Source organism: Phaethon aethereus (assembly GCF_964289735.1).
Source record: "Phaethon aethereus genome assembly, chromosome: 1".
NCBI lineage: Eukaryota > Metazoa > Chordata > Aves > Phaethontiformes > Phaethontidae > Phaethon > Phaethon aethereus.
In genome coordinates, this window is record NC_138575.1 from 89836333 (window position 1) to 89850839 (window position 14507).

At 39.4% G+C, this 14507-nt stretch overlaps 1 protein-coding gene across 1 annotated transcript in view; it reads left to right on the forward strand.

The window, feature by feature from the left end:
* POLQ (DNA polymerase theta) overlaps nucleotides 1-14507 on the forward strand; it is a gene marked incomplete at both ends in the record, with an annotated part of 54797 nt that overhangs the window by 33218 nt on the left and 7072 nt on the right. Inside the window, 10 exons of the mRNA XM_082014014.1 lie at nucleotides 279-475; nucleotides 1918-2158; nucleotides 3282-3475; nucleotides 5136-5273; nucleotides 6658-6832; nucleotides 7358-7493; nucleotides 9898-10016; nucleotides 10888-11072; nucleotides 11428-11539; nucleotides 13359-13483. Coding sequence (XP_081870140.1) covers nucleotides 279-475; nucleotides 1918-2158; nucleotides 3282-3475; nucleotides 5136-5273; nucleotides 6658-6832; nucleotides 7358-7493; nucleotides 9898-10016; nucleotides 10888-11072; nucleotides 11428-11539; nucleotides 13359-13483 — 1622 coding nt within the window. The remainder of the gene's footprint in view (nucleotides 1-278; nucleotides 476-1917; nucleotides 2159-3281; nucleotides 3476-5135; nucleotides 5274-6657; nucleotides 6833-7357; nucleotides 7494-9897; nucleotides 10017-10887; nucleotides 11073-11427; nucleotides 11540-13358; nucleotides 13484-14507) is intronic.

The window sequence follows — 14507 nt, forward strand, 5'->3', positions numbered from 1 at the left end:
CATTTGAATGCTGAACATAACCCAGTCTGTGCTATGTGGGCTAGTGGCTAGGGTTTCAGTCCTGGCTCTCCTTTGTGTTGTAGTACACACACAGCATATTGCTTTTGGGAGCCTTGTCTGGTTTGATAAAATATATAATATTGGTATAGCTTTATTGTTGTTTGTTCATAGTCCAACTGTAGTTTTTGTGCTTTAGGTGATTGCATTCAAGAATTTTCTCTTGCCCTTCTTATCATGCAGTGGGTAAAAATGATTTTTGCTTTTATTTCCTGCCTCAGAAATCAGTATGAGTTTGGCGCCACCACCTCTGGACAAAAACCTATCTGTAACAGAGAGGCTGTATCATCTGCAGCTGTACCTGCAGAATAAGCCCAAGCAGGAGCGCTCTATTGTCATGTATAACTTCATTCAGCACTACAAGACTCTGGTGATGGCTTGTGACATCTCCTTGGAAGGAAATTTTGAGGACCCAAAGGTTTGCAGGATTAAGAAATTTAGCTTGGGTAAAACTACTAGTTTAAAAACACCAGTGGAAAGACAGGAGTACCTTCTGGTACTTTCTTTCTGTTGTTTAGATTTGAATATGCATACCTGCTAAGGGGGTTTAGTGAAATTTTTTTCCAGTGGGAAATCTAGAACAGTATTTAGAAGAGATGTCTTTTGCTGTGTGTGTTCATGGTGCCTGCAAGAGAAACAGAGCAGGTTCAGTGATAGGTTAACACGTTAATCTTTCACACCTGATTGCTTGGGTGGGAAGGATGAGGTTAAATATCTCTCCTGTCCCAGTGGACAGGGCTGAACTCTTGTTTTGTTGCTATGAGAAGCCTGTGACTGAAATGGCAGAAATGCTTCTGGTCAGATTATTGATTCTGAGAGCAGAAGGATCTGTAAGCAAAAGATTTACCTGCTATATGTGTGGACCACCCTACTATCACTATTTTCTCAAAACAAAACAAAGTTTTACATGTAATTTCAAAAGGTTCATGTACAATTTGCAACTCAAATGAAACACTAGAAAGAGGTAAAAGCACCTTCTTGTCCTTGTTAGGAAAAGTTTTAGATGCATAGAAATTTCTGGTGTTGATTTTTAAAGCTTGCATCACACATGGGCTGAATAGCATCATGGCTAATATTAAAGTAGCTAAGGTGTTCACCACAAGGACAAACTTAGCTTTTCATAATGATAGACAGTTTCAAGATAAAATTAAAGAACAATAAAAGTAGCACATTTCCATGTGCTGTTCCATGTATTAAATGGAGTCATACTAATATTTGTTCATTTTAGTGATGCAATGAATATATACATACAACCCCTCACTCCCCATGTATATACATGTGTTTTTTACCTTCTTGCATGGCAGAGACAATGCAGAAACCTGTTTTTCATCCGATTTTCAAACAAAAAGTTGAGATACAGCTATAAGCGAAATAGCTTTAAAGACAGTGGGAGGTGTAAGGCTTACCACGAAATAAAATTTGCCTTGCAGAATTCTTGGTATTAGTGCTGATGTGCCAAAAATAGGAGAGCTCAGCTTGACTAGTATCCTAGATCAATAGCAAGTTCTGATTTTTACAAAGTCAGTTTTCAAATTAAACATGTTTTGATCCTGATTTTCGTATTTAATCCCATTTGTGTTAGGTTTTAATAAATGAAAACATCTGAGGACAACACTTCTAGATGTGTTTAGTTGACAAAGGATAAGGTTTTCAAATGTGCAGAATTAGCTTTGAGTGCGAATATGCCCTCTTGAAGGTTTTATCTGAAATCATATAACTTTACCAGAAATTATTCCAGTCTGCCTGCCAAATGAAGAAAAATAATGTGCACTATAACCTTTCATTAACCCCCAGTTAAATATTTATATTGTATTATGACTAAAATAGAAGAAAGATCTCATGGATGTTTCCCTTTTTAAGGTTGCATGTTGGCTGCTTGATTCTGGCTCTAAGGAACGTACACTTCACAACATGGTGACTAACTTTCTCCCCAACGAGCTACCTATACTGGAAGGGGTAGGCACTGGCCAAGGGGTGCAGAGTCTGGGGCTTAGTGCCAGCGGAGATCACTCTGGGCGGTACAGAGCCGCTATAGAGTCTGTGCTTATCTTCAATGTCATGAACCAACTTCATAATGAATTACAGAAGGAAAATCTGACAGGTAAAGAGAGCTCCTCCACTTGGGAGCAAAGATGGAGGTAATGATAGGTGTGCTACCACAGGGTGAATGATCAATGGAGAAGAGAGGAGATTTGGAAGTTCTTATCTAGGTATATTCTGTGGCAAAATGTTCATTTGTTAAAAGAAAAGAAGGAATTTCCTTTGGAAGTACATCTGTTTTGCTAAAAAAATTAAATTAAATTTCAAATTTAAATATAATTTTTATATCCCAAATATCCACCAGTTCCATTGGTTACAGCTATAGCAGAGTCTATTTTAAGGCTCTGAATCAAGCAGATCTCTACCTCCCAGGTGGGTACTCTGGCCATTCTGAGGGGACTTGTGGGTCTGTCTATGGTTTCTCATGAATATTTTCAAGAGCTTTTGCATTTCTGTGTCAGAAGCAGTTCCTAAAATCCTCACATGTTTTCTGAAGGAGTTTTATTGCTCTTTGGCCTGCCCATATAAAGATTATTTGCCATGTATGTGTCATGTCCATGAAACTTTTGTGATCCCATAGTGAATGATCCAGTATGTTTGCACCAATAGTTGCTGAATGCTTGCCTCTGTTTAAAAACAAGCAAACAAAAAACTGCCCAAAAGCACATACCTGTTGGTGATCTTTATGATTATTTCCCCTAAATTGTATCCAAAGCCTAAGGTTAGGGTCCAGTCTCACTGAAGTCTGTTCTTGCAAGTTTACCGCATCATTTATGGTTGTGACAACTAAATCTGAGAATATTTTTTTAAAGATGTGGGTGGTGGAATAAAAGTGTATCAAGTTAGAAAGCTTTACATTAAGCATGTCTGCAGTTTATAAAATGTTGATATACAGAGAGCTGTATATTTCTTAGAAAGTAAATACTTGACAGAAATTGTTATTCTTTTAAATACTTCTGTGATAAAAGTTCTGGAGTACTTATTATGAAATATTTCTTACTATGAAATATTCCAGAAACAAAAGTATTTATACTAAATCTATATTAAAAGATATCAGTGTGTCAGCACATTCAGAATTTTAAAACCTGAGGATTCCCCAGTTGTTTTTTTATGAATCTGTTGATCTACAGTAGGTCTGGTTTTGATGTTATAAAAGTTTTTCTTGGGGTTTGTACTTACTACAGATGTATTTTCTAAAGTGGAGATGCCCACTCATTATTGCTTGGCTCTGTTGGAGCTGAACGGCATTGGTTTTAGCACAACAGCATATGAAACTCAGAAACAGGTCATGCAAGCTAAACTGAGTGAGATTGAGACCCAGGCATATCAGCTGGCAGGCCACAGCTTCTCCTTGACCAGCCCTGATGACATTGCAGAGGTATGTGAGGGTTAGGGTGGGAGGAGGAGAACTTTCTCAGAAGTTACCCTAAGAGGCTTTTGCTTAGACTTAAGAAAAAACCTTCTTGGGCAGACAGCGTATGAAGAAAAGATGGAACGCAAATTGAACTCGGTTCAGAGTTGATTTGTCTTTACACTCTGTATGAGCTTGCTGCCTGTAACTGCAGGCAGTTACTGCTTGTTACTGATCATTCTGATTTCTGCTAACTTTAGCAGAAATAAAGAAAGTAGAAGGGGAAATAAGCATGTGGAATTAAAAAGCCAAGTGGAAGTAAGTATGTTGTTTGTACAGGAACTTGGCTTCTCATGGCGCATGAGATGATCTGCCAATTAAATGGCTTTTGGAATATTTTTGATGAATGGTGCAGGACTAGAGAAGCTTTTTTGTGATACCAGTATTCTGCATGAGATCATGTAGTATGAGTCTAAGAATAGTTATACTGAATAAGTTGCGTTGTTACCCTTGTCCCTATACAGGCAAAGACTGCTTTAAAAGTTTTGAGTCAACTACTGTCTATTTTTAAGAACCTGTATTGAACTGATTTTTTTTTAAAGCCTAAGAAACAAATTTCTATGTAAATTAGCAATACTTTTATTCCTGAAGAACTTTGCTATGTATTTTTTAATGTACATTATATGGAATCATAGGAATAGATTATAATTGCTGTGCATGCTTTTTTCCCCCATATATTTCTTTTCTATATACGAATTTCTTGCTGAGGGGCTGTACTTTATATGGAAATAGTAAAAATTTGCAAGCAGCCATCACTAAAAAGTTCCACAGAAATATTCCTCCTTTGTTGCAAATGCAGAAGTTTTGCTCACTAACAGTGGTCTGAGTTAGAACTCCTGAAATAATGCTCAGCTCTAATTTCATCCTGCTTCATAGAAATGGGGAAAGAAATATTTTTCTGACTCCTGTTTCTCATGTGGAAATTTTGTTAGGAATCATGCAAAGTATTTTGTATAGGTTAGTAGAACTTCTACCCTTACAATTTTGTGTCAGTAAAACTTTTGTGCTACAAAAATGTGCGAGAGAAAAGCTTCTATTCCCTTTTGCCAGCTGTGAAGTTAAACACAATAGCTACTAAATAGTGTATAATGCTACATAGAAACATAGAATGAAAAATGAAGAGCTGTGTTGTGTCTGTCAACAAGTGAGCATATACTTAATTTTCCAGTTCTTAGCCATTTTTTAGAAAAACTAATATTCTGGCTATTCTATAAAAGGTATTTGTGACCACCTCCTATGTTATTCATGTTGCTCTGAATCCTGCTCCCTGTTAACACTTCTTTTTTTCCCACCAATGTTCTTCCCACTTTTAGTCATTTTAACTCCACATTTTATTTCAGTTGACTGTCAGCAGTAAGCTCACTTACTGGATGGAGTTAATTACCTTTTCTAAAAACATACCTCTGAACTCAAAGTGTTCAGAAAATGAGATTTTTAGATTGCATTTTGTAGTTAATTAAAACAAGGAGGAAAGACACTGATAGCAGAGATATTTAATCAGCTTTTTAATTACCTGAAGCATTTGTACTATCCTCTGGTTGGAATGAGCTGTTTAAGTGCTCAGTTGCTTTTGTTTTTTCATGGGAGTAGTATGCAGAAACTGATTTGAAATGCTGCCCTTTTTCAGGTTTTGTTCCTGGAGCTGAAGTTGCCACAAAATGGAGATGTGAAAGTTCAAAGGAACAAGAAAACTCTGGGTTACACCAGAAGAGCAACGGCTAAAGGAAATGGGGCTAGATTGAGCACGCAGTTTAGTACAACCAAGGTACAGTAAAGTCTGGTTCTAGTCTGAAGGTGACTGTAAAATAACTCCCTCTTACTTCATGCATCTGCTGCTTGGATACACTAGAGTTAGGTATGCTGACTTAAATGAAAGTAACTGCCTTTTTTCTCTTCCAGTCACAACTGGAAATTCAAACTGGATTCTGCCTTCTCTGTTAGCAGAGTTATTAACTCCTCCTACTCTTCCTAAAGCCTGAGTTTAGTGAGGACATAACTATAAATAGTGGTCTTCAATAAGAATAAATCAGGCAGAATTTGATTTCCCAAACCATATGTAAGACCAAAATAGGACAATAATTCTTTAAAGTCAATAGTAGAAGAATATTTCAACATCAGCTTGAAAGATACTTAAATACCATAGTGATTAAATACAATAATTTCCCTGGCTGGTACTACCATATCTGTATTTTGTGCTTCGGAGAATTTGTCTTCAGAATGGCTGATCTGATGGCTTATCAAATTTAGTATATCAAAAGCTTATATATATATGAAGGCTATCGATATGCTTGCCAGTTGATAAATATTGTGGAGCTGCATTAATACCAACTGCTGCAGGCTAATGAGTGCTCTTGCCAGACAAGTAATAACAAGAATCCTTGTTTTCAGGATTCATTAATCTGTGTTGTTTTCTTAGTTTCCCCTTGTTCAGTCAGTGCTTGGAAGACAAGTATTGATTACCAAAACTCAAGTGGCAGTGAAAAAGTGAGTGTGGTGGTGGTGGCAGAGCAGGGAGCAAGAAGCAAAGTGAGGATTTCCTCCTTTTGTGGTGTGGAGGGATGAGACTGCAGCTGCCTGCTGCATACAAAAAAATGTTATTTTGAGAAATGTTTGCATGCCACTGTGCTTTGGAATTCTTGTTAGTCTCTTCATATTTCTGATTTAACTGAAAGGATTTGATTGCTAGTGATCAGCTTTGTCTTTCAAGGAGCATGGCCAAGGGCTTCATTTTATGTGTTCCTAGTGTACAGACAGGAGAGAGCAGGGAGAAAAATATGCAAGAAGATGGAGGAGGAGCATTAATGCTGGGCAAGAGGAGACATCATAGGGGACCTATGGCAAGTGATGCTTTATTTGATCATTTCAGGTGATGTATTGGTTGGTGCAGACTAAGAGTGGTGATGAGGATGCAAAAGTCTAAAGAGAATTGATTGCCTTCTTGTGTATAATAAAACTGCAGCTGTGTCTTATGGTGCTTTGATTGCCCAGGTGTAGACGGTATAAGTGGAGGGGGTATCAATTTAATTTTAAAGCAGTGACACTGGAAGCTCACTGTGGGTGGAGTCACTTTTGCCAGCAGAACTCCAAAACCTGTGTTTATAAAGCTTTTAAGGCAGTTAGTTATAGTTGTGCCCTTTTCTCCCCACAAGGATGTTTTGGAGAAATTAAAGACACTTCACCCATTGCCAGGGTTAATATTGGAATGGAGGAGGATCAACAATGCCATTACTAAAGTGGTGTTTCCACTACAGAGGGAAAAGCGACTGAATTCTGCACTGGGAATGGAAAGAATATATCCAGTGTCACAGACTCACACAGCTACAGGTAAAGAAACACATGCAAGATCCTCACTGATCTCTTTTTTTTTTTTTTTTTTTTTAATTCTTTCATGTGTGCGTGGGCAGCTTTTGTATGGGGAGAAGGTAGGAAGTTAAGCCTATGCTCTCCTTCAACCAAATGAAAATACTGAAATACTTATTTCACATCAATCTGCCCTAAAAGTCTAGGTGTAAAAGATGATAGATTTAGACTAGATATAAGGAAGAAATTTTTCACAATGAGGGTGGTGAAACGCTAGCACAAGTTGCCCAGAGAGGTGGTAGATGCTCCATCCCTGGAGACATTCAAGGTCAGGTTGGACGGGGCTCTGAGCAACCTCATTGATCTCCCTGCTGATTGCAGGGGGGTTGGACTAGATGACCTTTAAAGGTCCCTTCCAACCCAATGATTCTGTGTGCTAAAATAGCTTTTGTGTTGACCAAGCAGTATTATTCATTTCTTGCACATATTAGCATGTAAGAGAGACTCCTTTTGGACCATTACTTATTTCTGCCTTGTCTTCCTTCTCAGGTCGAATAACCTTCAGAGAGCCAAATATCCAGAATGTGCCAAGAGATTTTGAGATTGAAATGCCAACTGTGATTGAAGAAAGCCCACCCTCCCAAGCCCATGGAAATGTTAATTCTCGTGCTTTTTCTGGGGGCAGGTAGAAGGATCTTGGCAAAACTTATGCCTACTTTTCTAATCTTAATGTGGTCAAGTTGTCAAATTTCTTATTTCTGACTTCACCCATGGCTGCTGTTACATCAGTGTGACTTCTTACTCAGTGTTTCTCTTACAGTTTCAGGGGAATAAATACATAAAAATCAGTGACATGTGAAAGACCTAATAATACTAACAGCACGTGGCTCCATGTAGCCACTTGCTTTTTGAAATTCTTTATGAAACACTACAGTGAGATGAGCATTATGCTCCCAACTGTTGGATGAAAAGCCTGAGTATGAAAAGTAACTAAACTGAAGTTAGGATCTGGCTTGACTTTCTAAGAGCTTCTCTGAAAGAGGGTAGGATATTGTGGAAGAAGTAGAAGAAAGTTCATCTGGTTTATGCTGTGTAGCTCCCTGTATAAGGCAACATGAATGAATATTTTCATTTTTTGTTAATAATTTCATTTGTGATAATGATCCTGCAAAAGCTAAATCTGGTTTCTGTTAACCAAGTGCCCTATTTTGAAAGCATTACATGCCAATGCCTAAACAGTTGTGTGGAAGTCTAGTGAAATATCAAGGTAGATCTTTTAGCAGCTAGCTTGTGAGCTTTGGGACTTCATTCTTGGTGGTGGTTTTCCGTTTCTCTTTCCATGCAGGTTCTTGTCCCACATGTGTCACCTGAGTGACTTTTATCATCTTTTGCCCATAGCAAAATGAGAGAACTTTCAGAAGTTTTTTGGCCCTTCTATCTGTCTTTTCCTACCACCATGCATCTAACATCCTTGTGCCTCAAGTAGGTCATGGGAAAGGAGCAGGATCTTGTCCGTTTCTCTGCAGGAGACGAAACAGGCTTAGCCATGGTAGCAGAAACGTTGTTCCAAGAAATAGCTCTGGCAGTGCTCGGGCTTGCAGCATCTTTGCAGGACAGTTGGAGGGTGGGCTGGGTTCTTAGAATCTTCCCAAAAGAAAAGCAGCCCATCCAAGGGGTGGAGTGCTTGCTGAACTTTGAGAGGTCACCTTCTCAGGCTGACTTTAGAGACTACATTCCTTAGTTAAGCAGCCACTGTGTTAGCAAGATGGGCAGTCCTAAAGGCACAGAAATGACTGCTGGCACAAAAGAAGCTGTCATGCAGCCTAAGTCTGATAGACCTTCCGAACTTTGGTCCAAACTGTCTTTTTATCTTAGTAATTGCTATTACTACTCTTTATTGTTGTAAGAAGCTTATGACCGAAGAAGTGTAGCTAAGTTAAATCATGGTATAAAGCCTTACTGTTCAATTAAACTGGGAACTTCTGCTGGACAGTGTGATTCTCCACAGTTCCCACATGTTGTCCTTCACCTTTATTTCTTTTGAAAATTTATTTCTGTGATTTTTGTGCAATCTTTCATCTCCTTGATCCCTACCATCCCTGAAATGGCAAGGTATAAGAAAAGAGTGTGCACAAGAGAAGAGAGCATGATGTCTTTTCTGTGCTTTGTTTTGCTGAAACTTGATCTCAGAGATACCTTTTCATTCTGATAAAGAAATTGGTCAGATCCCTGACCTGAGGTCATATAAGTCATCAAGGACTTACAAAGGTGTTTTGACTTCCAGTGAAGAACCCAACAGGCTGGCTGGTAGACTGGTGCTGATGGGAGTAGGAGGTGTGAATGGTGTCACAGCTGTGCACTGTTCAGTGGGTGCACTGGTGGAAACGATTCCATCTGCAGATACAAGTGACTTGGTGGGACAGGAGAGCTAAGCAAGCCCTGAGAGGTTGCAGAGCGCCTGGTGCCACTTCTGGCCTTCTGGAAAAAGAAAATCTGGTTGCTTTGAAGCAATTTTTTGCTCAGTCTGTAGAGAGGAAACGTGGTGTTTGACGATCATGCCTTCTGCAAGTTCTGCTGTGTTTTTACAGGCCTACTGTAGTGTGTGTGTGCATGCGTGTGCAGTCATGAGGCTGACGTGGGGGAAATCTCTTCTGTCTCTACTAGGTATGGGCTGGTGTAGGCATTCTGCGTATGAGAATGATGTTGAGAAGAACTAGTGCTTAAGGTTGGGTGTTGAATTTTTAGGATTCCTGTACGACTCCTTTGCTGTTTTTCTGGAACGCACCATCACAGATCTGGGGCCTTTCATCTTAGCTGTTTTGAAGTGGAATTATCCAATTTCTGGACCAAGCCCTGAGTGTACGTGGAAGATTTATCCCTAAATCTGTTCAGAGTCAGTAAATCCCTTCAGGTGTACATGTGGCCTCTGTCCAGTTCCCCCATGGCAAAATTTAGGTATAGATTGTCCAGAAGAGTGGAACAGAGGCTACTGGCTCACTTATTTTCACTGATTCTTTGTGGCAGAAATGATTATGTATCTTTAAGTGTTTTAGAAATTGGTGAAGAACAATCATTCTTTGTTTCCACAGATGTAGAAAGCGTTCCAGTATTTTGCCTCATGGCCTAAAGGTTCGAGCTGAAGACAGATCTGAAGAAAGAGGAATACCGTTTTCTGTTAGCATGAGGCATGCTTTTGTTCCATTCCCAGGTAATGCCCAGATCCTGCTCTGTGCCAGCTAATTGCTAAGAATATAGTTACCAAAAAATTCTAGAGCTAATGAAGAGTTAAGAATTGATGACAGTATATATCTGACTGAGCAGCCTACTTGGAAAACTAATGCAGTAGTTAGCATGCCGTCAAAATTATTTACAAGACTGTAAAGGAGAGCTTTTCAACTGGGGAAAGTATTCAAATGTTATAATTCAAATGTTCACACCTTCATTTCATCTTTAAGAATACATATTTTTTAAAGAGCTATACTTGGGCAGCTCTTAATACACAAATGGCACTCTGTCTAGTGTTCTTTCTATCCAAATGTCAGTTCTCATGTTGCCTGCCCTGGCTCAGTACAAGTCTGCTGGTCTGATCTCTGTGCCCATCTTCCTATCAGATGGTAGACTTCTACACAGACACCTGGATTTTAGATATAGTGATTGGGTGGAAAGCAGGCAGGCCTGGGCATTGGGGAAACAGGCAATAATTTGTCTGATTTAATTTCTACTCTTTATTGGCACAACTTTCAGCAGTGGCAGAAACAAACCCGAAAGATATTTGCAAGAAAACGGAGACTGAGGTTGCATAGAAATGGCTGTGGAAAATTTTCAGAGCAGAAGGTGCAAGGACCTCTCTGTGGTTATGCCTCTCTCAGGCTACCCCACATGTGTGAGGGGAAAGTTCTGTGGTTTAGTAGCATGTGCTATATCCTCTTTGCACTGATATGACATAAATGTAAATGATGGCAACCATCAAGTATATGTTATCCAGGCCTTCAGTTTCTCAGGGGATGGAGTGTCATGTGGTTGGAATGTCATTAGAGTAATTTATGAAATAATGATTTCTGCTATCTTCTTAACTTCAGGTGGCTTAATCTTGGCTGCTGATTACTCCCAGCTTGAACTGAGGATCCTTGCTCATTTGTCTTGCGACTGTCGACTCATTCAAGCCTTGAATGGGGGTACTGATGTCTTTAAGAGCATCGCAGCAGAATGGAAAATGATTGATCCTGAAACTGTTGGAGATAGGACCAGGCAACAAGCTAAACAGGTAATTTTTAGGAAAAAAATTCAGCAGCAGCTTTCTGGGCAGTAGGGTTCGATATTCAAAACATCAAGGAGTCACAGTAGTATGGTTTTCTGTTTGGGTTCAGTCATGATTGTTCAGTAGTTGCTTTGTATGTCCTCCCACTCTCAATATGTTTCAAATGGAGCTGTCTGGGTTTTGGGGGGTGAGGGTGGAGAAAAGCAGCATGAATGGCTCGGACTCAGATGTAGTCTGTCTTCTTGAATGCTTGCCCTTGTTCCCATACGCTTGTTTTCCAGTGAATCACATTTTGTTTTGGCTCTGCTTTCTCTGCATGGCTCACCATATGGTTGCGGTTCTTCACACTGTCCTCTGGCAGATTTGCTATGGAATCATCTATGGAATAGGAGCAAAATCTTTAGGCGAGCAGATGGGGATTGATGAAAACGAAGCTGCCAATTACATTGAATCCTTCAAATCAAGATACGCAGGTTTGGATATGGCTATTTGGGGGCTGTGTGGTGGTGGTAGTTGTTTTTAATCCCTTCTTTCCATGTATCTTCAAATCCTAGATTTGTCTTAGCCCTCTACTACTCCTATCTCTTTCGAAAAAGCTTTTCATTTTGAAAAAGTCCAGTGTGTGGACACAGCAATTTGATACTCCATAATGTTTTACTCTACACTCTGGTTTTATTAATCTTTAGGACCTTGTTATTTGCTTATTACATTAATTATTTTGGGGTTTTTTTTGTTAATTAATAAGCCCTGGGGGTTCATTTTAAAGGTTTTAACTTTCTGAATAAGAAACACTCTTTTCCTTATTAAAACACACAGCTTCAAAGGATATGCAATACAACTTTAGACCACACTTCTTATAATTTTTAAATGTAACCATTTCTCTCTTCTGCTCTTTTCTGCTTTCATTGAATTTTAAACTGTTTTGCACATAACCCTTACATTTTTATCCAGCTGCTCAGAGCAGCTCTCCCATGTTTTGTAAAAAGACATTGTTGCATTTCCAAGATGCATGTTAATTTTGAGGAAAGCTATAGAGAGAGAAGAGCTGCAATCAGAAAATGAATGGAGGGCAAATGGGATGAGAGCTAACTCTAATCATAAAATTTGGAAACGAGCTGGAAAATTATGTTCTGAAGATTCAGGGTTTGTTTCTTTACAGAATCACAGAATCACTAGATTGGAAAGGACCTTCAAGATCATCAAGTCCAACCATTAATCCAGCGCCACCATGTCCCCTAAACCATGTCCTGAAGTGCCACATCCACACGTTTTTTAAACACTTCCAGAGATGGCGACTCCACCACCTCCCTGGGCAACCTGTTTCAATGCCTGACCACCCTCTCAGTGAAGAAATTTTTCCTAATATCCAATCTAAACCTCCCCTGGAGGAGACATATGCTGAGAAATGGCATCCTATTAAAAGTCTGTTTAGTCTCCAGTAATTCTGGATAGTCTCTCCTTCATGACCATTTGAAATTACTTTCTGCTTCTTCCCTTTTGGTACACATGCATAAACACAAACTCCACAATGTACCATATGTAGTAACTTCACTTCTTATGAATTTTCACTTACATGTATTGCCAGGCTGACATGCTAAATTACATACCTAATAATTGACTAATGCTGTCAGTCTTGATCTTGAATAGCTTTTTTTCTGTTATATATTTTGTAAGCTATGGAAAGAAACTGTCTGAAGTTAACTTTTTCCACTGTAGCGCAGTTGGTACCTGAACTTGCAGTGAAAAGCACTCTTCCCTTGTCTCACCTTTCTTTGACCTAAGTTTCTTTTTAACACTCTCAGTGGAGTCACTCCTTCCCTTGCAGAATGCAGGTGGGTGAGGTTTTTTAATCCTAGAATCTGAAGTGACACAGTCTGAAGTCAGACAGCCTGAGGCATCAAGGGCTCTGACTTCTGCTTTCAACTTACTCCCTTCCTACTACTTGTCTTTCCAGTGCTGGTCCCGGTCCTGACCTCTCCATTATCAATAATACATATATGATCCTCTGTGGCTGGGCACTGTGCAGAATGGACTTCCTACGTCCTTGTGCACAGCGAGATATCCTGACACTATGCGCTCTCTTCCACCTCAAAAGTCTTAATAAGTTTCCCAGCAGAGATGTGAATAGGCCGAATGAGTGATCATGTGCCCTTGCCCACTGACAGGGTCTAGGAAATTTAAAGAATTACCTTTGTGCTGCTTGGGTGTCCCAGACCACTTTCAGTAACCCCAGTGAGAAGTCAACATGGAACATCAGCTGTATTAGGGAAAACTTTCACTTTCCTTTCACAGGGATTCAGAAATTCTTGAGGGAGACAGTGAGGACCTGCAGAAGAGATGGGTTTGTGCAGACCATTCTGGGAAGACGGAGGTACCTGCCAGCTATCAAAGATCCAAACCCCTACAGTAAAGCTCATGTATGTTGAATGCAGTACCTTTTTAAAATTTTTTAAACTTTTTTTTTTTTTTTAAAGTATTAGATTTCTTGGCATATATGTATCTTGGCATATATGTACCCTTTACAGGGTCTGTGAGGTCTATGAGCCATCTTCGTCATGACCTTCCACTTCTCACTTAGCTCATTGTTCCCTCAGTTGTTCTCTGAGTAACAGCTTTTGTCATGGTCTGCTTGACGTAAGTCTTCTGTGACTGGGTGTACAGCTGTCATCATTGTGCTAACTTCACTTCAGAACTCCCACGTTGGAACTGGAATGAGGAATTTATTGAAATAAGTGGACATGACTTTAAAAAGACTCCACACAGTGAGTGTGTGCTTTAACTCTTCAGGCTGAGTTGCTCCCACTCAGCAGTCTTTGTATGTTCTATGCTGTCAGCACTTGCACAAAAAAGGGCATTGAAGCCCTATATTTTTGGGTATTTGTTCCTTTTCTTATTTCCTCTCATAGGAAAATTGCTCTACCTTGTTAGATAAATATTTACTTAATACATGCCTTTGCACTGGCACTATTTTTTTTCAAGGTCATTTTGGACACAATTGTCTCAGTAAGAGTGAATTCACTCCCTGGGGAGATGTTGGTGCATTTCTGTGGGGAGGAAGCACTATACTTCTCAGTAGGAAGCTCGATCAGGTTGTATGGAATTAAAGACTAGAGTGGAAGAGGGGGGAAGCTGGGGACTTTGTACTCTAAGTAGTTGAAAGGGAAACAAGGAGACTTTCCAAAACCTTTTGAGATTTAATCTGAAGTATACTTCAGCATGAAGCTTTGTAGATACACCTTCTGTTTAACTTTGATTTATTCTTTAAAATCATATTAAAGACCAGTTAATGAATTATCTTCACTTTCATTTCGGCTTCCTCATAACGTTTTGCACACATTTCAGCTCTAATCAAAGCGGGAAGAACCTTTGAATACAGTTTTCTTGTCTGAGGAGCAGATTAGTAGGGAGGTTGCTTGTGTGGAAAAAAAAAATCATCGTGGC